Below are 23,307 nucleotides of genomic sequence, written 5' to 3'. Positions count from 1 at the left end.
CGGCTGTGTAAATGATGAGTTGTTGAGGAGAGGAAAGTTGATGGAAGCCATTCACATTTATGAGCAACAGAGACAAGATTTGAGAGCTTCAGGGGCTCTCATTATCGGCATCTAGTCCCGAGTAAAAAGAAGTCTCTCATTAAAATCACCACAACAGGTAATAGCTCAACATCTGCTGATTGTCTAACACGCCCCCGGAAAACACACTCCTGAGCCTCGGGCCCACAGCATCTCCTGTATCTCATCGGCGCATCTACTCCCGTGTCAAGAGCCGCGAGGAGAAAAACCTGGGGAAGCGAGCCAACACACGAAATTGTGACACGACCAACACGGGGTCGCGCAAAGGATCCCGAGGCAAGGTAATGATGCATTTGATCTCGTCCCATTTGTCCATCTCCCATGGCGGAAATCTGCTGACGAGGCTTGGCGGGACGGAGGAACAATGTGCCGTGATGAAGCTGGAGGATTAGCTGTCCGCTGAGCGAAATATGCATGGATGTTGAGTTGTTCACCGACATTGCCATGTCCTTCCATTTAGCTCAAGTTTTCCCCATCTGTGAGTCCCTGGGCCGAGTCATCAAGGTCTACTAGCTACCTATGGAGACGAGACCCGAGTTGCTGCCTTGCCCCAGAGGCAGCAGCAGGCCTAGCTGGTAACGTGACTTCGCGTGATTCGCGTGACGACCTCATCGCGTCCTCACCCTCAGCCGTGAACTCCCGTCGCGCTCCGCATGCCTAATCTCTCCCCTCAATTTCATGGTGACGCCCTCCTGCTTCTGGCAAGCGCCGAGCAGGCCCAGTGGGCCTCACAGCCATAGCTCAGCGGGCATGGGGCTTGAGCTGAACTCTGAGTGGACGCTGGTGCCTTGTTGGTCGGAATCCATCCTCCAGCTCTCACCGCGTTTCAACGCCTCTCAACGACATCTCTGGAGTTTACATAAAGACCCCTTTGCTGGTCGATTCTTCTCTAATCAACTCAATCAAAATTATCAATTGAGCTTCCATTGCCATATTTCATCATGTCCAGCGACGAGAAGATTGCCGTCATTGGCCTCGGACTGCTTCACAACTACACACCTCTAGATAAGGAGGTCTTTCCGGGTCTTGTGGGTGACCACACTTGGTGTGCTGTTACTCTCACCATCCGCGAGAGATGCATGCTCAAGTTCATTGAGGACATCACCAACAAGCCAGAGTGGTGGATCAAGGTCCAGGACCCCGAGATTTCTGCAAGATGGGCCAAAGAAGTCCTTGAGATGCCTTGGACCGAGTTTCACGAGCATGCCAGTTTTTCCGAGGCAATGGCCGACGCTGTAAGTGCTGGCTTTGATATTGAAGGGTGGTAGACATGACTGACAAGCTTGGCAGTGTATCCTGGAGCTGCGCGAAAAGGCCAAGTTCTATCAAGAGACGGGTCTCATCCCCGTCATGGACTACAGCTCAGCCGCCATCAAGTCCGACAAGCTCATTCCTGAGGAGCTCCGAGAGGCCCTCAAGGCTGCTGTCGCTCCTCTCGAAAACGTCCCCGACAAGCACAAGGACTGGCATCCCGGAAGTGATGAAAAGGTCCTCGATCTCGTTCATCCCTCGCTTTGGCCCTTCATTTATAGACGCTCGCACATCCTCTCCGACAAGCGCATCAATGTCGAGAATTGTCTCGAGCATTGTGGAATGGGCGATGTGCTCCCCGCGCCGCCCGAGAGGCCCAAGTCAGAGTCCCGAACCAGCTACAGGTATTACAATCGCCCGACCGCTATCTCTTCAACTCGCTTTCAATGGCTTCCCTGCGACATTGATTTGACCGGCGAGCACCCACGTATCGATAGCTACATCAACAACCTGCACCCTGTCCAGCATGCTGCTCTTTACCCCATCATCGAACAAATCATTGCAAAATCTCTACCTGCCTGGGACGTCATCTACAAATGGCATGAGGAATATAAAGTCCAACGTGTTGAGGCTACCCGCGTCGGTACTGACTGCCAGGCTGATGAATGCAGTGCCGGGGAGTACTCTTACTGCTCCCCTCTGATGCGGCCGCTGAACGAAGGCGAGCAGCCTCGGGAAGAGGATGAAGAAGACGAGGAATGGTATGAAGGCTCGGAGCGTGAAAGACTTGACAGAGAATGGTACAACTCTAAACATCCGATCTATCAGCCACAGCCCAAGAAGGATTTGAATGACCTCTTCAAGCTCAAGACCAGCGACCTAAAAGCTTCTGGGTTCTTTGGAGGCGCATCTCGCGCCCAGGTCATTGTCAAGCTTGCCAACATCCACCTCACTCCCGAGAAGCCCAAGTACGACGGTGGCTCTTGGCACATTGAGGGCCAGCTAAATGAGCACATTTGCGCAACTGCTCTCTACTACTATGACTGCGACAACATCACTGACTGTCAACTCGACTTTCGCACGATTGCCAATGAGGATGACCTCATGATGGAGCTTAGCTACGAACAGGACGACCATCGCTCTATTATGCGCACCTTTGACATTGACTCGCACGGAGACACTGTACAGAACATTGGAAGCGTACTCACACGCCAGGACCGCATGCTCTTCTTTCCCAACTTGTACCAACACCACGTCAGCCCCTTCGAGCTAGCTGACAAAACGCGGCCTGGCCACCGCAAGATCTTGGCTCTATTCCTCATCGACCCTGTCATGCCCATCATCTCGACAGCCAATGTGCCGCCTCAGCAGCAGCATTGGTGGAGCGAGAAGACAATACCCGGGGACCGACTAGGCAAGCTGCCGCCGGAGGTGACAGAGATGGTTATCAACAACATGGGTTTCCCCATCACCCTGGCAGATGCCAAGAAGATCCGAGAGGAGCTCATGGCTGAGCGGAGTGTGATCCAAGAGGGAACGGACAGCGAGATACGGCGTCATGAGTGGAACTTTTGCGAGCATTAATGGTCAAACATTTTCAGCTCCGATGAACAACACGAGAGAATGGCACGCCAAGAATAAGCACCAGTTTTATCTCGAGCAGAGAATATCCTACGTCGTCCAATTGTTTAAAGCAACGTCCTGCCTTACACCCTGCATACGCCAAGCTGATTCGTGCGTCTGCTTATGCTGGCTTGATCCTGAGCGCAGAATTCAACCTAAAACGGCAATCACACAACAGGGGTTCGGGCGTCGCGATGGAGGCATACCTGCTCAGCTCCGACATGTCGCCGTATCAAATCTGTGTCTCTGGAGCCTTATAGGGCTATGCTGCATGGGGGTGGCCTGGTTTTCTTCTCTGCGAGGTTGGCTCAAGGAGTGGCGGGCTGTGCTGACCAAGTCGATGGGACTGCTCATATTTCTGGAACCTTTTATACTCTTTTTTCTGCCCTCGCTTCTTGTCTTTGATACTGTTGAGGGCTTGATTCTTCTTTTCCTGCAAGTTTGTGTGGTTCGTCCACAGTTGTATGACACCCTCAGCACTCAATATTATCCATCATCTCTTGAGCTTCTCGCTTCTCACCCGGGACATCAGGATTGTCTGGATGCCTGATACCTGATCGTACTCAATCGTGACGACTTGTGACTTAATTTCAGCCACTCACACAACTCAATTCCTACCATCAGGTCGATCGGCATCATGGGCTTCATAACCAGCTATGGCTCAATGCAGACGCCTGCCCCTTCACTCGACGACCTTCACCGACGAGAAGATAAGAAGATCACCGTAACCAGGGCGCCGGACGAAATCTGCGGATTCATCTCTGAGCGTCCTGGTGCCACCTTTGGCTGTTCATTGGGGGACTATTGCTATTTCTTCCCGCCAGCTTCTCAACAGACACCACAGCACAACCGAGTCGTCTGCTGCGGCGAGGGAGAATGCCAGTGGTTTTCTACGTGCTACAACTTCGAGGAGTACTATACTTCGAGGAAATGTACCGACGGCTGCGAGGTTGACAACTACATCCTGAAATGGTGAGGCCCTCACACACTCGAGTTCATTATGGTTGGCTAACAAGACACAGCACAGGCACCGACCTCCCGTACTGCAACACCGTTTCGTGGGAAGGAAACACGGTCGATTACGCGTGCAACGATGTCGACATCACGACTACAATGAGCGCCGCCCTCACGTACAAGGGCCAAAAGAACAGCAGGAAATTCTTCACCATGAACGATGAACAAGTCAGCGCTCTCTTCCAGGGCCTGGACGGGCCCGCGTCAACGACTGAAGGCAGCGATAGCACAGCTACCAAGGGTTCTGCTCCGGCCGCCACCGAGGCCAAGGATTCTGACGGCGGTTCGGGGACCAACACCGGTGCCATCGTCGGTGGTGTGGTCGGAGGTGTCGGCGCCATAGCCCTTTTCGCCGTGGCGATTCTTCTCTTCCTCCGAATGAGGAAGAAGAAGAAGGCTCAAGATGTCAGCCCTCCTGAGTATGAAGCGACACCTCGCGACGATAACAACAACAAAGAAGCCTTGCAGCCTGGCCAGCAGGCTGGCGCACCGTACTCTGACACTCTGCCGAACGCGGCTCCTGCTATCCATGAGGCTGAGGTCAAGGATAAGCCTCAGGAGCTTGCCGACAATGCACCCAAGAAGGAGCCTGTTGAACTTGCTTAGAGTTGGGCTGGCAATTCTGTAAGAGACGGCGTGGTTGGTGTTTGGCTTCTGGCCGTGGAGAATTGCTTGACGGGAGCTGTGTGTAGGAGCCGGGTGAATCTGCGTGAAAGCGCGGGAAGGAGTTACAAGTTTGCATTCGGATATTATTCAAGCGACTACATATTATTATTCTTTCAATCTCAAACAAAACTATCTAGATGACAAATTGTCTATGCCTTTAGAGTCGGTCTGGTGCCATCAAGTACACGGATCTGTATCGGTCTTCGGGCGCTCCGACGAGCCGATGCAGTCTGCTTACACTGGGTCGGCAACCAACCTGACCAATGGTGAGGATGTAAGCGCTGACATATCAAGCGCGGCTCGGGTCGGATACTCCAACAACCCGACCCGATCCCTTCATTACTTCGATCGGCCGACGGGTGCAACTTCAGCTTCATCTTTTGCTACTTTACCAGAAAGAGAGAGGACCCAATGGCTCCTGATTCGATCGCCAAGCGTCGCGCTTGCGTGCCATGCACATCGGCTAAGCTGAAATGTACACCTCATGCCAACGGCCGGTGTGAGCGATGCTCCCGTTTGGGTAAGCACTGCGAGTATCAGAATATGCCCGAAAGGAGGCGTAAACAAAGAGTTACAGGGTATGTTTTTAACCTTTGTGATTGGTATGGGTAATGCTGACTCGGGATAGTCGAGTGGAAGCTCTCGAAAGCAAGATTGATGGCCTCATGGCTCAGATCTCACACCTGACCAAGCAGAACGATCCTCAAACTAGCACTGCTTCAACCTCTACTGCGTCTTCTGGCGACAGAGTTGAAGACTATTCCTTGGGTGAGCTTGTGGCAGATACTCAAGATGCTACCCCTTACGAACCACCAGTTACCGTATTGCACGAGTTGGTGGGCACGAGTGAGGCAGAATCTCTTATAGCCGACTTCAAGTCCAACTGGACGTCAAAGTTCCCATTCGTTGTCGTTGCTCTTGAGAGGTCGGCTATCGATATTCATGCCCACAGCCCCTTTCTCTGCCTTTGCATCCTTGGAGTTACCATGGACTTTCTACACCCTCTTCGCAAACGCTTGTACAACGAGATCATGGATCAGATCACCTCAAAGATCATCCGCGATGCTGAGAGGAGTTTGGATCTCTTGCAGGGTCTTCTTGTATATGCTGCGTGGTATCGCCACCCTCTCCATATTGGGAAGCGAGAAGCTGTGATGTTTGTCCAGTTGTGCACAACTCTGGTGTACGACTTGGATCTGGACAAGAAGACGGGTTTGACGATAGAGGAGCAACATGCTGTCCTCGGGACATTTTGGCTCTCTGGAAGGTCAGTGCACTTTCCCCTGGTCGATCAAAGGATTAACTCATCATGTGCCAAAGCTTGAGACTGATGCTGAACAAACCAGTCGGTCTCCCGCACAGCAAGCAGGTGGAGGATTGTTCTCGGGAGCTGGCAGCTTCAACAGCATGTTTGAGTGACCCGTGGGCTGGGCAACTTGCTCGCTTACAGTCATTCATGAGCAAAGTGGATGATGATCACCATGCGCACAAGACCGTGTTTCAATCTGCCGGAGCTGAAGTTCTTACCCAAATCTTCAGCATTAGATACACTCGTGAGCTCGAGGAGCTGAAGAGCTCAGTAGCAAGAGCTCTCGTTGGTTGTCCCAAGCCTGTTGGTGAGTTGGTATTCCAACCCGTTCATTTAAACATACTAACTGCGATCCAGAGCGCTTCTTGCAAATGGAAATTGAATGCGCCGAGTTGTCCACCCTGCGGTTTTGCCTCGTAGATAGTCTCTGGGTTTCCGAAAGCACGGCTGCCAGAAGAAGCACCATGCTGTGGCGGGCTCTCAAACTGAGTAGATCAATAATCGAGAACTTGATCAATACCCCAGAGGCAGAGGTTCGACAAATCACGTTTGTCACGCTAGACCGGGTCTGGACGACTTTTGAGATTCTGGCCAAGACCACTTGGGCGCTTATCCAGTCTCTCCTAGGCGAAAAGGATCAGCCGGTTAACCAGGCGGCGGTGCGAGGTATCCTCGCCGAGGGCAACTTTCTCAAGCTCATATCTGAGGTGAGAAATAGGCTAGAGAAGACGGCGAGAAACGTCCCCGAGGCGGACAAGGAGTTGGAGCTATTCAACGTGTTTCATTCTAGAGTCAAGCTATTTGCCAAGTGCTACGATAAGCGTATCAAGGACTCTACAGGTGTTGATCCATGGGAAGTTGGCGAGGATGTGGTGGTTGAGCAGAGCGACATGTGGGAGGGGGGTGTTGACTTGAGACAAGAGATGGCAGATGTTCCACTCCTCACCCATAACCAGGTTTTTGATCAAGCTTGGTGGAATGAGGTGATGAATGGGTTTGGAAGATATGAAGGGACCTAATGAATGTGTATGTCTATTTATCAATGTACAACCTATCGAATAATCATACTAATATCCTTCTAGTTCCTCCGTCTATACAGGTGGTCCCTTTGTGATTCAGGCCTTGACACGATCTTATGTACATGCTCCTAGTATTGACCCACGAGTCCCCGGTGGCTCATGAACGAGCCGCTCGTCTCCTCGTTCAAGTTGGCGATAACCTGGAGCTGCTTCGTGACACTCTCCTCGGGAGTGATCTGCCCGTTGAGCTCTGGAGCAACCTTGACAAACTGGGCCCTCAAGGCCTCGACGATCTGGACCACCTCTGCAGGCTTTGGCACTAACAAAAAAAAATTAGATATTTGCAATGGTTTGTAAACTGACGGGGGGAAGCTTACAGGGTCCCTCATATGTGTCGACCCATCCGGGGCTCAGGGCAAGCGTCTTGATTCCCTTGGGGGCGAGCTCGGCGGCGTACTTGGCGACCTGAACGTTCATGCCTGCCTTGGCAACCGCGTAGGCAAGGGTATGGGTGATGCCTGCCTTTCGGATGAGGTCGATATCGGCCATGCCACTCGAGATGTGGATAATCTTCTTATCAGTTCCCTTCTCAATGAGCGGGAGAAAGGCGTTCGTCGTCCAGAGACCACCGTAGATGGCAGTGTGGAAAGAAAGATCGAAAAACTTCTTTGTGGCATCAACGTCAAAGGGGACCTGGGTCGGCGAATACGCAATGGTCTCCATATCATTGGCGTTGGAGTTGTGGATGAGCACATCAAGCTTGCCGCCGCTGAGCGCTGAGACACGAGACGCAGCCTCGAGGATGGAGGTAGGATCCGTAACGTCGCCCTTGATGAGGTGGACGTTGCTGGGCTCGGCGAGGGGCTTGAGCTTGGGGAGCTCGGGGTCGCGGACGATGGCGAAGACGGTGTTTGAGGGATCTTGGGAGAGTTGGCGGACGAACTCGGAGCCGATGCCCTTGGAGGCTCCTGTGATGGCGTAGGAAGGCATGATGACTATTGTTTGGTGGGTGTTTGTTGAATTGTGATTGTGTATGTTGACGAGTGCAGGTGAAGTGTGGATTGAAGATTGAATTGTTTGCAAGACGAGCTAGGTTTATATATTTATCAACCATGCTATTTTAAACACGCGCAATACAATATATAAGGAGGCAGCTCTAGGCACAGACTGTGTTGTGGTTGTTGATCGGATGGTCCGAGGAACCGGTCGGCCGAAGTATCTTGACCCGATCCGCGCCTCCACAATATCGAATAGAAGATAAACACGAGATACCACCTTTGAATAAGCCACATGATTCTTGACATCTGTGATTCCAAATAGAATATGACTTGATTTCAAATCTAGTATTGTAAGCTCGGGGATTTTCACCTTCACTGCACGAGCTAAAGAGCCGAGAACTACAAGCGCGGTCAGAACAGGCAATACCAAAGTGTTGGCAGATGGAACGGATCTGTGATGGCAAGGCCAACACTTTCATTTAGGGGAGAAGACTTGATTGTTTCTCCGGGTGCGTGGGGTACTCTGACCTTGACCTGTAGCCTGTATGACATCAATGACAATAATACACCATTTTTCCAAGACAAATATACCGTGCCCTATGGGCCGCCGCAATATAGATTTGGTCATTAGATTTTTCAATCATGAGGTTTAAAGTTCGGCCACGCAAAGCAACAAACGACCAAAGCCTGAATTTGGGGCTTAATTCCATATTAGGCGGCAGGCCATAATAACCCCTTTCTCTTGGTCAGTTTGCTCAACCTTTGGTCCCTTTCTTTGTCAGACAATTAAAGTTCTAATATGATATGATAGTGTCAGATCTGTAAGTCAAGTTTTCTCCGTGATGGAAAATCGTGAAGAGTGAGGATTCGATAGCGGCATTGTCTATAGCAACTAACTCTCTTATCTTTAAAGCAGAAGCATCTGCTCCTGGTCAACATATGGGATACGTTACCTCTTGGGCGGCGCGAGACTCCGGGTGCTCCTCTACAGTCCCCGTAGCCGTCTCATTTTCTCTCATCACTTGCAATGGCCATTGTATCAGTCCCTCCCACCGTGTACCAACCACTTTTGCCACCACAACCTTCATCAGCGCGTTCGTCCAGCCTTGGAGAAACCAGTACTTTGGTTCTCGCGAGTGAAGCAGCACGCAGTAGTAAGAAAGGATTGCCAGGGCCAGTGGCTCGCAGTTTCTCAAGAGTGATAGAAAGGTGCTTGAGAGTCCCATGGGCCAGGCAAAGATGACCCTCAGCTCGGGTGTTGGCGCCGACTTGGGGTTGCTGGTGACCATCGAGATGGTTTCAATGAACCCGGCGATGGTGTCTACACAGAGCTGTCCATCTTCAGTGTCGAGCAAGGGTAATTGGTCTTGTACAGCTGGTAGGAGATCTCCTAGCTTGGAAGCCACCGTATCAAGGCGGCCAATGTTCTCAAAGGGTGGACAATTGCACCCGCTCAGTAAACCCTTCAAGGGTCCGCTTCGCAACTCCTCACCAGATGAGCGGAGGAGAATGTTCATGCCGCGGATGAGGATGAATATGTCGACCAAGCCATCGATGGGACGGAAAGACTCTTGATACCTATCGCAGCTGGGATAGGTGCCAAAAGCGCTTATGGCGACAAAGATCGAAGTTGCATACATGGCGTGGAATTCACTCGATGGCAGAGGCTTTGCCAAGAGCGAGTTCATGGTGCTGATGGCCACGCCTTGGTGCTGCGAGGCCTGGATGAGATATCTGTTGCGAGACTCTGGTTTCAAGAAGGCTAGGTGGAGGGCGGAGAAAGCGAGGAGTTGGTGGAGGAGAAAGGGATGGGAGAAGCCTTCTCTTGGGACATCGTTTTGGAGCGCGTTGTATGCGTGGCAACATGGTGAGTATAGAGTCCGATGGGCGTTGGCCGTGTAGTGATGTGTTAGTTCGATATCTGATATCCAACCTGGATCTTGTGGGTTGTTTGCGGCCTCGGATTGGAAATGTGAAAAGCATGAAAACAAGTCAGATGTGGGCGGTGTATTCTGCTCCTTGCTCCTCTCAGAAGAAGACCTAGAGGAAGACGGTTGCTACTGGCTTGTCAGTACTTGAGATCTGCATGAAAGGGAGCGTCTACCCACCTGTCTAGCTGGCACACGGTCTCGACCCGATGGGACCTCAGGGGTAACAGAGCCTGACCCCTCGAGGCTGCAGGGCACGCCGTGTCTGCAACACGCAGTGCAGGGGACCTTTTCGTCACACTGAGAAACAATGAGTGGGACATTCTGACCCGAGGGGAACACTACCAACCTTGACTCTTCGCTGTTTACACCGTAAACAACCCTTACGGGATTTCTTATACCCGAGCCGCTTCATGGTTGATGGGGATGTGATGGGCAATGTGATGTCAAAAAGAGTGGGCGTATGCAAGTCTAGCCGGGAGTGTATATCTTGGCTATAGAGTCAAAAGCTTCTTTGAACCCCCCTTCTCCATACCATCGTCACCCACCAGAAGCCACAGTTGATGACGCGGCGGGAACTTGTTGTCGGCCGTTGCAGACGGGCAACTCCCGACAGACCCGACGAGACGAGATCAAGACCCTTGCGAGTGTTACTAAGCCACATGCGACGTAGTGAATTGCCCTTTGGTTGAGATCTGACCAATAATATCGAGATGCGAAAACGAGGAGCGGTTACTGTGGAGGCCAAGCCTCAACCGTGCACAGCTTGATCCAGCGCTTCAAGGCCATCTCGTCTCGACCAACATTAAGCTTGTCTCTTGATCAATCGCATTAACTTCCGATAACGAGGCAACCCCATTTTCAAGGCTGAGCCTCCTAAACTTTTTTTTTTATTCATGGCTATCTAGCTGAAACAGAGTTAGATCGCGGCTCATATAGACATATCTTTGATAAACGAGGTGCATTTTCTGAAATTAAAACCATTAAGGTTGCTTCTTTGGCGGCCTTCTTGCTCGTGTTGCTTACGTCAAGAGGTGACGATGGCGATTCTCGTTTTCGCTTCTCTCCTTTATTCGCGAGATGTCAGTATCAAGATGTCGAGTTGAAAGCATTTAAGTCAAGGCCGTCTTCCCCATGGACAAACAACAACATTCAAACAATCAGCTTTGATTTTGAATCACAAAAACATCAACAAACCAATTCCCATAATCCAAACACCGAATCTTCAACATGGCCAACGACCGTTATCAGTATGACCCGTCTTTGGCCGCGGCAATCATCTTCATTGTCGCCTTTGGGCTATCCGGTTTCTACCACGCTTATCAGGTCGCACGCCTGAGGTCTTGGTACTTTATTCCCTTTGTTGTCGGTTGTGCAGGTAAAAACTCGAAAAGAACACCCACATCCACATGACAAACAAACTAATCCTGAATACACAGTTGAGGCAATCGGATACGGAGGAAGAGCAGTCAACGCGAGCGAGGACTCGGGAGAATGGTCCAAGGGTCCCTACATCATCCAGGCCCTTCTTTTACTTCTAGGTCCCCCGTTCTACGCCGCTTCGATTTACATGGTCCTCGGTCGACTCATCCGGCTCCTCGAAGCTGATAAATACTCCATGGTCAGGCTCAAATGGCTGACCAAGATCTTTCTGTTTGGCGATGTGGCCTCCATCCTTGCCCAGGGCATGGGTGAGTGCGAGACGAACAATGTGGTACAGAAATGAGGTTGACAATGGCACAGGTGGCGGTATGCTCGCAGGAGCCAAGGATTCGTCAGCCCGCGATAGGGGACAGACAATCATCATTGTCGGTCTTTTCATCCAGCTCATCTTCTTCGGCGTCTTCATGATCGTCGCCATCGTCTTCCACCGTCGAATCCATAACGAACCAACATCGGCCAGCCTCAAGATTCACTCGCCGTGGAAGAAGCTCCTCATCGCCCTTTACGTGTCCAGCGCGCTCATCATGGTCCGGTCCATCTTCAGGGTCATCGAGTATGTCATGGGTGAGGACGGGGAGCTCATGGCCAAGGAGGCCTATATCTACGTCTTTGACGCGACGCTTATGCTAATCGTCTCGGTCATCTTTAACGTGTTCCATCCGTCTGCCATTATCAACAAGCAGAGCATGCAGCGCATTTACAACACGGATTCCGAGAACCAGCTCCAATCTCTGCGCTGAGGATTGATAGGAGATCTGCGGTAGCGTGCCGATTTTGATGGAAGCATTGTATTGAGAGCTCCCTGCTTTGTCAAGCACTTTGGCTCTTGAGAAGTTGGCGTATTAATAACGGGGATTGGGGACTTCGGGCAGAATGCTATGAGCGAACAGGAGAGGATGTGATGTGTTAGATGGAACTACTGCGTTTATATAGACTGGGTTTCCTTTGTTAGGCGTTTGAAATAGTAGCAAATCAAGACATTCATTTACACCGACTTCCGGCCCCGAAGCCAACCGGAGCTCCGATGCCGCTCAGCTCGGGAGCCCCGCATTTGCGGAGTCACCCCGGGTCCGAGTCTGATGACAATTTTGCCGGAACAACTACGTCATTATCTGAGTCAAACGCCATGGCATTCTAGCCATAAACTAACTTGACTCAACACACCAGCCGCGATACTGCCCGCTCAAGGCAGGCATGACCACCTGGACTTTCAAGGCCGAGCCCGGCATCTTTGTTGAGATTGCGGATATCGCCCACCAGTATCCTCAAGGCAAGGTCACGACTCAGCCCAGCCTGGGCCTCATCCCGGGTCAGAAATATCCCTCCGATGATCCAAGCGCATCAGATCAGCGGGACTGGGCTCGGCTGGCAGCCTACGTGAGATGGCTCAATGAGACATGCCCCGAGAATGTCTGCTACAAGCTGCTCTACCTGACGCGCCATGGAACTGGAGTACACAACAAGGTCCATGCTGAGGTGGGAAGTGAGGCCTGGAATGTGAGTTGATCCATGTCTTTCAGGTCCAAATACTGACAGCCGCATAGAGCAAGGTATCATTTCAGGATGGAAACGACAAAGAGACTTGGTTTGACGCCTTTCTTACCGACGTAGGCATTCAACAAGCAGCTGAACTCAACACCTTCTGGACCAATCTCATAGACATGGACGGCGCACCTCTCCCCGAGATTCTCTACACTAGTCCTCTTGCTCGCTGCTTACAAACAACATCTCTTGTCTTTTCCTCACTCATGTTGTCTCACTCCGCCGAGTTCCAGCCCGTGGTGAAAGAACTGCTCCGAGAGCGCATCACCATGCACACATGCGACTTCCGAAGATCGCGCACCTGGATATCGGAGAGCTATCCCAACTACAAGATCGAAGAAGGCCTCACCGAGGATGACGGTTTTAGAAAGCGAAGTGGGCCAGAGACGAGGGAGGAGCATGTCGAGAGGAAACAGCGGGCGTTGGAGGAGATCTTTGAAGAAGCCAAGGATAACCAGTTCCTGTCCTTGACGGTTCATTCGTATGCTATCAGGGCGATTCAGGCGGCTGTTGGAGCAGGTGTATGCCGGACGAGAGAAGGGACGAGCCTTGCTTTGTTGGTTAGAGGGGAGAGACGAGGGCAGGTCAACGGGACAGCCGAGGGATAATGTTTTGGGTAGAATTGTGCATTTGGTAGAGTTTTCTCTCTTGGCCGCTAATCATGGCGCTATGAAGATCAGTTGAATGATTCACTCACTCATCATGCATGGCTCTCAATTCGCTCAACAAGTATAGGATAATCTTGTATTAGGAAGAATTAAATGGATGGATTAATTGTGCCTTGAAGAGGCATATGTGTAAGCCCAAGTCCCGTATCCCTTGTCCTGCTCTTGCTACCCCTAACGCCGTGCTTTACATCATGATGGATGTGACCTTGTAGATCACCACCACTTGCGCCAGGGCCCACGCTTGGTAGGGATCTTGTTGTCGGGCGTCGAGATGGTGTATCCGTTCTCAACCTCCTGCGAGATCTTCTTCGAGTCCCACGAATTGTCATCGCTCTGGAGCCACTTGCTGAACCGGCTGCCGTCGCGGTGCTTGTAGCCGTCGATGGGCTGCGGCAGGACCTTGGTGCACTCTGTGAGGTCGTTGATGTTGTTGACGCCGAGAAGGCTGAGGCGGACGTAGGCGCGGGCGTAATCCTATACAAGTTAGGAGATGTTCTTGAGGAGAAGGGAGAGTTGAACTTACCACGTTCCAGGCACGCTGGGCTCCGTTTCCACCGGCAAAGGCTTCAAAGGCGGGCTGGGTCAGGGGGTGCTTAGAGAGGGCAATGTCACTCTGGAACTTGTAGACGCGGTCGGGAGCGTTTCCGATGGTCTCCTTGTAGTAGAGGACATCCCACACACCGGGGGTGCTGTCCTGGGGATCACCAGCACGGTCGGTGTTGACGTGGTTCTGCTGAGAGGTTGTGTGGGCGCCGATGAGGGCGACCAGATCATCAGGGCCGATAGTCTTGTCTTTGAAGAGGTTGATGAGGTATAGAGCGTTGCCATTGACGTTGGGGAGGAGGTTGTTGGGGTTGGCCTTCTTGCTATCCTGACGACCGACAAAGGAGCGCACGCGGGGACCGAGGGGGCATGTCACGGCGGCGATGTTGGCTCCCATCTGAATGAGGTCGGCGTAGGTGACCTGGTCGAAGCCGAGGTTGTCGTGGTACTTTGTGTACACCTCCTGGTACTTCTTGCCCATGTCCTGGAGACCGAGGTTCTCGCCACGGCTGAGCTCACCAGCCAGGATGATGGAACCATCAGCACCACCGCCCTGGGCTGCGGTCTTGGTGGACCATGTGCCGGCATCGTGGAAACCCATGCGAACAGCATAGCGAGCCCACTTGCTGCAGCGACCAGAGTCACCCTGGAAGAGTGTGTGCAGCTCATCAGAGATGTACTTCCACACACAGCAAGTGTCCCGCTTGCAACGAGGTGTGTTCATGGGGGGAACTCCCAAGTAGCGGTCCCGGCTCTCGGGGTTGCCGCTGCCCTGGAGGATCTTCTTGATGTCGCTGCCGACGCGGGTGAGGGAGCTGTCGCTGAGAGTGCGGAGGTCGCCGAGGAGCTGGTTGGAGTTGAAGCTATCGCCGGACCAGCCGTTGCCAGACTGGCTGCTACCGCTGCTGCTGCCGCCACTGCTGGGCCAGCTGCTACCACCGCTGCTCTGGCTTCCTCCGCTGTTCCAGCTGTTCTGGCCGCCGTTGTTCTGGCTCTGACCAGGCCAGCTGCTGCCGCCATTGCTCGAGCTGCCAGAACTACCCCATTTGTTGTTCTGAGTGTTGCTGCTACCCCATGTGGTGCGAGCAGCGATGCGCTTGATCTCACGGATGGTGTCTCCCATTCCTGGGTGAGCAGCAACCTCGGAGATGGGGGCGGCCGCGAGAGCGGCTACCGCGATGGTAGAAAGCTTCATAGTGTCGATGTGTAAAAGAGTCTTTGCAAGTGTAGAATAGAATGTAAGTTGAGATATGAGCGAGTGTCAGTGTAAACGATGGTGTATAAAAGATCCTTGAGTATAAGGTGTATAGCGAGTGTAGAATAAGACTAATAAAACGTATAGAAAAGAATAGATGGAGAAAGAAAGTGTGAGTTCCAGATCAAATCCTCTTCAACTTGAAGGAGAGGAAACAACTGATATATACACGACATCTGGGCCTTCATCCGCAGCCCGGACGCCGAGAACTCTCGGCACGTCAGTTCCAGGCCCCCTGGCCCCCCTTCGATCGTGGACGGAGCGAGGAAACGAAACGAACATGGGTGCCCGGACGCCATGTGTTTCTCTACCCCTGACCATATGGGGACCATTGTCTCTGCACAAGGTCCTTGAGCCTGCCAAAGTGGTTTAGCATCACTGAGCTGTAGATCAAAGAGGAAAGCTCGGTTGTGGAGCCGGATAGTCCGTTCGAGGCGCCAGGCGTTGACGCCTCGTCCATCTTTACCAGCGCTCTTAGCTTGGTGTTTGGTGAGCCCATCACGACCGTTCTGGCCTGATTGCCCTCAGAGAAACTTCAAGTGATGATGGTGTTGAGAACTGCCGAGTTCATTGCAGGAGGTTGTGTCCAAGGTGAGTATCACCACTGAGGACCAAGTCGGCGAAGCTAATAGCACACTCTGTATCCATGGACAATTGACACGTAGGAACTGAAGATGCATCCCCTTCTCAAGGAGAGGGCCTGGTCGTGCCGCGTCTGCATGTAATATCGTATCTGCAACCATGACCCTTCAAAAGAGGCCATCACAAGCCCAACGGGATAACCGATTTGGAATTGTACACATCCCATTGGACAGCACACGACCGCAAGTCTATTCAAAGTCAAGCGCCCGTGACGCCAAGTCTCAAATTCCGGAGGATCGGCTGCAAGTGTGCTCCACGGTGATGGGCCCCCAGGCGGTGGTTCATACCCTGGTCAATATTGAAAGCGGGAGGTGGTCTGGATTGCCCTACAGCTGATGTTGAGAGTGTTGGCGTTGCACTACGCCAGGTGAGTAGAGCAAACGACTTACGCGTTTTAACGTTAATGAGACACTCAGCCATGATGTGAAGGGGGACGGCCCAGACATGTCGCTGACAGCCTCTGATGGAACTCATTAACGTCACGACATGTCAAATCAACTCCATACTCCCTCCTTTTCCATCCAGCCACTTCATCCCTACAGACATTGACACCCAATCAGAAGCCTGTCAAAAGTAATGATCCAGAGTAACCTCCCTCCTGAGCCGTCGCACGGAAACAAGCAACGAAAAAACTCCCCCTGCGCCAGACCCAGTTGTGGCGTCGTCCTTTAGAAACGGGACAGAAAAAAATCGACGCGGACCAAAAACAAGCGTTGCCCACTCTGGTAAGGCTGGCTTGTGTTCTATTAACGGTGAAGGGAAATGAAATGAGCTGAAGAGGAAATGACTGACTAGCGATGCCAGCGGATCCTGAAACGAATTGAACTCAGCTGGCATGGTCGCAAGAATATCCCGAAATGCAAGGCTACTGCAGGTCTATTATAATCACTTCCCTCGCTTCTGCTATGTATGCACTCGCTTGAGGGAAGTGGGCGAGATCCGATCTTCAGCGGCCCCACCTCCGGGGGGATCATCTCGCCAAGCCGGGACTCGGGCGAGACACTCTCACCGGATTCTGGAACGCTCCGACAGTATATCACCTAGCTGTATCCTCTAGCGCCCTATCGGAGTCAAACACATGACTTGCCTAGAAGCAACGTTGACGTCTTGTCAGGCTGAAAGCCAAGTCTATACCCAAGAATAGCTGCCATGGCCGTAGAGTACGCACTGCTTATTCGCGTGAGAGCCTATTGGTCTTCATTGCCACTGTAGCTCTGCTCCGTACTCAGTATACATCTCTTCTGCGTTGTACAAGGTCATACCTTTTACACGTGCATAGACCAGTACATGGTCAACTGCCATGTGGCCATGCTTATACCCACATCAATCTCATCATCCATTATCCTACCTCTTAATGGCCCGAGTTTCCATCAGCCAGGTCCGGGGTAGCACCAACACCACAGGTTACACCTCTAGCAGAGCCTCGCTATGGACTTGATATTACCGACGGCATCATATATCACATCATTTCAAACGATTAGCGATAGAATAAATATTGCCAATTATAGGGTAGATCCAGCGAGCTCCATCAGGCCAAGAGCCAAAAAACCTTGGTTTCCACCCACTTAATTCGCGAGACAGCCCTTTCGGAGAATTCATCCAACGGCGTGTCGCTAGGCTGCCTAAATAGGCAATCCCACACGTCTTGCCCAAAGCTTCATAAAAGTGACACGAGATCACCGAGACAACCCAATCGTTTGACTATCTATGGATCGACGGCTGACGAGTGTTCTCGACATATTGCGAAGCAAAGCACAACGGTTTCTAGCTCAAGCCTTTCTGAGCATCCTTGTAATGTAGGACGCCCAAAGCCCGTCAGCTCGTTTATGCCTATAAGACACTGTATCACACTCGCAAGCTATCGCCACATCACAGACACAAGTCAAAAGTAGCAACAAGGAAATTGGCATCGCTGAAGAACCTAGCTGAGGAGCTCGACCTCACTCCATCCATATATACACTAAACGCCAACCATCCGGGACGCCTTCCATCCATCCATCCCCCATCCCTACCCTTCCTTCCATAGCCCTCGCCCCCTTTCGATGCACATCCCTCATTAACCTGGGCACACAACCGAGTATTCCTATCAGCAAAGCCTCGCTCTCGTACCGGGGAGGCTGCATAAAAGACAGGCTCTCGAAAAAAAAGAAAAAGAATACAGAACCTGGCGTCGGGCCCGACGAAATGTAACATGAACAGTTAGAAAAGAATAAAAGTCAGAACGGAAAGAGGTATTGAGCAAACATGTCCAAAGGAGAGATGATAAGACGCCTGTCTTGACTGGAATAGTCGTAGGCGAGATGTCCTTTTTATGCGCCAACGCCGCAACAAGACAGGTTTTGTTTTGTCCTCGTGGCGCTCTTTTTCAGCTCACCCAAGGCCGTCGCGAGATGCCCGCATCATCATGAAAAGCTTGCGTGAATCCATCATCGTGCATCATTCGTTTTGCAAGATTGACTTGTCGGCGAGAAACCGACTCATATCATTTGATGACGCTCAGTAGGCGTCTTCGTCAGTCCACTCACTTCCAGAGATGATGCGGTTGCCATCCTGGTCAATCATCACCGGTCCGCCATACGATGCCGATGGGGGGATTCCTCGGATGCGCTTGGATTGACTGCTTCCTGGTCGATGACCTTGCTCGGGGGTGAATCGCTTGCTGTGAGCTGCCCGTAGCTTGGCATAGTAGGCATCAGACGCGTCTGGTTCAGGCTCGCTGTTATCGTCATACGTCTCCCAGTTCTCAGACCCTGAAATGTTTGTCGAGGTCATCGAGTTGCCAGAAATTTGTCGTGGCGGTTGAACAGGTTGACGGTAGGTCTGTGATCGAATGGTGGCAAATCGCTCGTCATAGCTATCCTCACTATAGCTGGGATGGCTCTCGCTGTAGCTGGGATGACTGTACTGAGACTGGCTGTACTGGGACTGACCAGAGTTGGAACGCTCTGTTCGCGGCCGGTCATCGTAAACATCCTCAGGCTCAACATGTCGAACGATGCTTGATGCTAGGCCAACTGATTTGTAAGGGTTCGCGGGAGCCTCAAACTCAGGCAGAGGCACAAGGTCTCGCATCTTGGGTGGAGGCGCTCTCATCAATGGAGGAGCTTGTCGGAAAGAATCGGCCCTCGACTCTGGCCGGGGTCGCTCAGGAGAGTTGTTTCCATGCTTCAAGTTGGAGAGAGGGACGCGGGCAGGGATTCGGGAAGGGCTCCGTGAAGGGCTGCCCTTGGTGGTGGAGGATGCGGGGGCCTGAGGGCGCTTGGTGAGAGTACCACCAGCTGTGGGTGTCTTGGTCATGGACCTAGGAGGAATAGACTTGGGAGGAGCGCGTGCGGGAACCGACTTGGGAGCCTTGATAGCGGAGGGAGGATGTCCAGATGGTGTCTTGGAGCGGTTTGGCGGGATGTTATTCTTCCTCGGCCCGTCGGCAGCCTCCAACTCATCCAAGTATCTCTCGCCAAACACGAGGAATGGTCGTCCATACTCGTCTTCCCACCGAGCGAGCACCTTGCGCAAATCAGCCGTGACCTTGGGTAGCTCCTTGGCAATGCGCTTGCGCATCTTCTCCTCGCGAAGCAGCTTGCCGGGATCTCTCTTCTCGCCCTTCTGACCTCGAGCCATCAACCGCGATGCATCCTGGCTCGATGTCGCGAGGTCATCTCGTTCCTTGATCAAACTCTTGTGCCTGTCAACCAGAGAAAGTGTGGGTGCGCGCTGCTCCTTGAGAGCCTCAAGCCGGGCAACCTCACGCTCATGGGCCTCCAGAAGAGCATCACTATAGACATCGGAAAAGGCCGGCGTGAACTCGAGCATCTCATCCTCGCTGAAGTACAGTGCATCCCACAGCTCTTGAAGCTTGATGCGAGTGTCTTCGACAAAGAGGTGGAGGTTCTGGCGCTTCAATTCGTTCAACCGTGCCAGCTCATCCTCAAACTCGTTGATCTGCCTGACACCACAGCCACGGTTCGAGTTGAGGAAAGGCTTGGTCTCGCTCTCATCAACACCAAGCTTGATCCAAAGTGCTTCAACAGCAGATCGAAGCTCCTTCAGCTTCCTCTCTCGGTTCTTTTTCTCCTCCGAGAGCCTGTCACGCTTGGTGCGCAGTCGGTCAATGTCCTCCTCGTGCAGACCGAGCTGCTCGGGCGCGTCTCGGTAGTACTTGACGATGGCGCCGTCCTGTTGCGCTTGGGGAACGCCAAGTTCCGCCCAAAGTCCAATGATCTGGTCGGCGAGGGCTTGAACGGTGGCTATGCGACGAGAATACTCCTCATATACTCGCGTAAACTCGCTGTCGAGCTTGTCGACATAGGAAGGGGAAAGATCAAAGTTCGGGGGGATGGATTGGTTCGGTGCTGTGGGAGGGAGTGCGATCTGGACGAAGGTGGGCTCAAGGTGAGACGAGTAAGACTCGAGGGCTTGGACGAGCTCTGCAAATAGTTAGCGACATGTCGATAGGGGGTAGTTTGGTGAGAGAAACTCACTCTTGACTTGCTCAAACCGCTCCTTGTGGAGTCGGCTAATTTGAATATGCTTCTCCTTGAGCACCTGCAAGCATCGCATCAAGGGGTACGTGATGGTCAAGTCATCGTCCTCCTCATAGTCACGGCGACGTTTCGAGTCGTCGAGAGAAGACTCCATCTGGCGGATGATAGTAATGATCCTCTTTGCCTCGTCGATCATCTCCTTCTTCTCAGAAGTGACGAGTCGGACCTGGCTGTTGAGGGCTTCGGATAGAGCTGAGAAGAGCTGCACCCAAGTTAGCAAGCCGTCACCTCCTAGCCGTGAACCAAACGTACCTCGGTCTCGCGAGCTTCACGCTCATGATCAGGAACACCGATCTCATCAAAGAGACCGTGCAGCTGGCCAATGCTGCTGTTGACCTGCTGGGCCAGATAGCTGGTGTCCACCATTGTGTTCAGATGTGTGGACCGTTGTGCGAGAAAGGAGTGTAGTGCGATAACAATGCTATGAAGCCGGTAAGGGGAAGAAGGTCGGTGATAGAGGCGTGAGAGGTGTGTGATATCAAGGAAGGGGAGGTATAACGTATATCGTCGTCTCGGTGCGGTGCAGTCGTGTCCCTAGTACGGTTGTTTACTTTCTCTCCCAGTTGGTCATCGAGCAGTTGCGAAATCGTTGAGGCGGGAATAGCATCCTATGCGCAATGAGCGGTCGATAGCCATGCACCGCCGTTGCGGATTTCTGAAGGAAGGGTTGGAGTTGAAAGAGAGACGAGAAATGGCTGAGACAAGAGTGTGCGTCGGAGTGGGAGAGCAGAGTGAATTGTAGCGAAGTCTTCACGGGCAGTGGCACCGGGATGGGGGCAGCGAGTTGCCATGGCAACCCTGTCCCGATGGGCTTCCAGCCATTGGCGGGCTATTTCGGGGCGGTCCATGGGTCCGTGTTTCAGCGCCGCTACCCCGCTGTCGCACGCTTTTGGCAGGGGTGCTGCCCACTGTGAGCCCACTGAAAGCTTGCTCCGAAGCGCTACTGATCACCCGCTGTTCCAGAGCTTCACCCGCTAACGCCCGTCATTGGCCTGGCGCAGCTCTCCGTCCTCACTTCCAAGGGCAACCGATGGCCCGCCCATCTCGTGTGAACCGGGAACTGATGGTCTTTCAAGGATGGCATTCCACTTTGTCGAGTTAAGATCGAACGACTATAGCCTCGTAGCATATAACAAGCTGTCGTGCCCCATGCCCCTCCACGATCGGCTTCTGTCTTCCTTGTTTTGCGGCCTCGCATCGCATCGCGTCTTGCAGAAACCATATCTCGACCGGCTACAGAAAGGGTCATGAACCCGCAGAGGACCTTGGCCTTGACTACATGTACCTTAGCGCCTAGCTCCTTGCGTCTCTCTGACTTGCATGTGCAGAAGCGAACCAGACCGGCGTTGGTATCGAGCGAATCAATTGCCCGGAAGCAGAGGCAAAAACAAACCGGATAATGTTTGTCTGGATCACAGATGGAGGCATTAACCTCCGCAACCAGAGCTTGTTTTTTTCCCTGCCGCGGCTACGACTGGAGTCTAGCTTGCAGTATGTTGCGCACCTCAACTACCGGGTATCCATCCTTGTTGCTTCTTTTGCTTTGCATCCATCCATGTAAACAATGGCTGCTTCAAAACATCCAATTGGCGATTGATTGCGCTCCATCACTTCTGCAGGTGACCTCGTTGGCGTTGCACCCGACATATGTCGGTTGCCTCTATCTCGCACACTCGCGTGGAACATGCATGTAAACAATGCAACACGACAACCAATCCATCCATCTCAGCTGCCCCTCAACTTCTGGCTTTGGTTCGTTGGGTCATGGGAATGCATCGAATCGCATTGACAATGCGATACAGGTTCTTGTCATAATGGTATCATCTTTGCCCTTTTATGCACTACATGCAGACACGTTCTTTGCGCGCCGAATTACTTGGAACCGAGACTCTCTCATCTCCCAGGCTCTCTCATTCTCAGCCTCCTCGGCGAACCTTTTGTGCCGCCTCCCCATGTCTTCAAGCCACAAACCTTCTGTCTCTTTCTGTCACGCCTCCAACGAGGCCCGCCATTTCCATTTTCCTCACTGTGATATACTTGGCGCCTCTGCCAAGTTGTACATCTTATCCAAATCTTCTTCCAGGCCACATCCACAGACCAAAACGCCCTACCAACCTAATTGAGGGTCGGGGCATCCTAGTAGAGAACCACGGCAAACACGTGCTGGCATATAAGTGGCCGTTCCGGTTGACGACACAATCTGAGGTGGTTGGGCTTCTCACTTGGGAATAGCACCGTGTATCGTCAGCCAGCCCAGGGCCCTCCACCGCCTATCGCACCATAGCATCGATGCCTTGACCCGCATCACAAGCTTCTCGCACACTTTTGAGAAGCCTTGCAAGAACTGGGTGATCTCGTCCTCGTTCGGACAAAGCCACGATCTTTCAGACGGGCGTCGTAGTTGTCATCCACATTCCCGAGCCCTGTCCGACCCTCAAGATGAGGTGAGGATTGGGATACAACGTTGGCAAAACAACAGCTTGTTTCGCGTTTGGAACTTGGGGCTTTAGCTTTGTGGGTGCTCTCGCAGCTCCTTCGGCTCGTTCTGTCATCCTGTCCAATGCATAGGCCCTGTCGCTGGTAGTCCGACTTCCACCATAGGTGTGAAGAATCATTCTCCAGGCCAACCGTCATGCAGAATCCGCGAAGATAATTGGACCTCTGTAGTGATCCTACAAATACTCAACCAACGTCCAAGGCGATCACCAGTAACGTAGGCATAGTGTTGAAGGAGCCTGTGTGGCGTATGCCACGAATCCGAGGCAATTGACCCCCAAATCTCAA

At 52.4% G+C, this 23,307-nt stretch overlaps 9 protein-coding genes across 9 annotated transcripts; 5 read left to right on the top strand and 4 right to left on the bottom strand.

Annotated features, from left to right (window-relative positions):
* Positions 1–1,019: 1,019 nt before the first annotated feature.
* Positions 1,020–2,913, top strand: NCS57_00885000 (uncharacterized protein; the record flags this gene model as incomplete). The annotated part of the gene is made up of 2 exons (XM_053058650.1): positions 1,020–1,313; positions 1,369–2,913. The coding sequence occupies 2 exons, from the start codon at positions 1,020–1,022 to the stop codon at positions 2,911–2,913; spliced, it is 1,839 nt and encodes a 612-aa protein (XP_052912481.1).
* Positions 2,914–3,589: 676 nt separating this feature from the next.
* On the top strand, positions 3,590–4,572 carry NCS57_00884900 (uncharacterized protein; the record flags this gene model as incomplete). The annotated part of the gene is made up of 2 exons (XM_053058649.1): positions 3,590–3,924; positions 3,975–4,572. 2 exons carry the CDS (start codon positions 3,590–3,592, stop codon positions 4,570–4,572), a joined length of 933 nt encoding a protein of 310 aa, XP_052912480.1.
* Positions 4,573–5,043: 471 nt separating this feature from the next.
* NCS57_00884800 (Zn(2)-C6 fungal-type domain-containing protein) lies at positions 5,044–6,960 on the top strand (the record flags this gene model as incomplete). Its single annotated transcript, XM_053058648.1, has 4 exons — positions 5,044–5,210; positions 5,261–5,899; positions 5,953–6,248; positions 6,299–6,960. The coding sequence occupies 4 exons, from the start codon at positions 5,044–5,046 to the stop codon at positions 6,958–6,960; spliced, it is 1,764 nt and encodes a 587-aa protein (XP_052912479.1).
* A 128-nt stretch (positions 6,961–7,088) lies between these two features.
* NCS57_00884700 (uncharacterized protein) lies at positions 7,089–7,950 on the bottom strand (the record flags this gene model as incomplete). Its single annotated transcript, XM_053058647.1, has 2 exons — positions 7,089–7,279; positions 7,338–7,950. The coding sequence occupies 2 exons, from the start codon at positions 7,948–7,950 to the stop codon at positions 7,089–7,091; spliced, it is 804 nt and encodes a 267-aa protein (XP_052912478.1).
* A 940-nt stretch (positions 7,951–8,890) lies between these two features.
* NCS57_00884600 (Zn(2)-C6 fungal-type domain-containing protein) lies at positions 8,891–10,301 on the bottom strand (the record flags this gene model as incomplete). Its single annotated transcript, XM_053058646.1, has 3 exons — positions 8,891–10,015; positions 10,067–10,186; positions 10,236–10,301. 3 exons carry the CDS (start codon positions 10,299–10,301, stop codon positions 8,891–8,893), a joined length of 1,311 nt encoding a protein of 436 aa, XP_052912477.1.
* An 815-nt stretch (positions 10,302–11,116) lies between these two features.
* NCS57_00884500 (uncharacterized protein) lies at positions 11,117–12,069 on the top strand (the record flags this gene model as incomplete). Its single annotated transcript, XM_053058645.1, has 3 exons — positions 11,117–11,264; positions 11,326–11,577; positions 11,630–12,069. 3 exons carry the CDS (start codon positions 11,117–11,119, stop codon positions 12,067–12,069), a joined length of 840 nt encoding a protein of 279 aa, XP_052912476.1.
* Positions 12,070–12,523: 454 nt separating this feature from the next.
* Positions 12,524–13,479, top strand: NCS57_00884400 (uncharacterized protein; the record flags this gene model as incomplete). The annotated part of the gene is made up of 2 exons (XM_053058644.1): positions 12,524–12,826; positions 12,874–13,479. 2 exons carry the CDS (start codon positions 12,524–12,526, stop codon positions 13,477–13,479), a joined length of 909 nt encoding a protein of 302 aa, XP_052912475.1.
* Positions 13,480–13,752: 273 nt separating this feature from the next.
* On the bottom strand, positions 13,753–15,277 carry NCS57_00884300 (Peroxidase; the record flags this gene model as incomplete). The annotated part of the gene is made up of 2 exons (XM_053058643.1): positions 13,753–14,013; positions 14,063–15,277. 2 exons carry the CDS (start codon positions 15,275–15,277, stop codon positions 13,753–13,755), a joined length of 1,476 nt encoding a protein of 491 aa, XP_052912474.1.
* A 3,198-nt stretch (positions 15,278–18,475) lies between these two features.
* Positions 18,476–20,889, bottom strand: NCS57_00884200 (uncharacterized protein; the record flags this gene model as incomplete). The annotated part of the gene is made up of 3 exons (XM_053058642.1): positions 18,476–20,406; positions 20,461–20,725; positions 20,776–20,889. The coding sequence occupies 3 exons, from the start codon at positions 20,887–20,889 to the stop codon at positions 18,476–18,478; spliced, it is 2,310 nt and encodes a 769-aa protein (XP_052912473.1).
* Positions 20,890–23,307: the final 2,418 nt, after the last annotated feature.

This window comes from Fusarium keratoplasticum, chromosome 6 (assembly GCF_025433545.1).
Source record: "Fusarium keratoplasticum isolate Fu6.1 chromosome 6, whole genome shotgun sequence".
NCBI classification, from domain to species: Eukaryota; Fungi; Ascomycota; class Sordariomycetes; order Hypocreales; family Nectriaceae; genus Fusarium; species Fusarium keratoplasticum.
The sequence above is the reverse complement of the archived record's forward strand: the minus strand, read 5'-3'. Positions and strand labels throughout refer to the sequence as shown.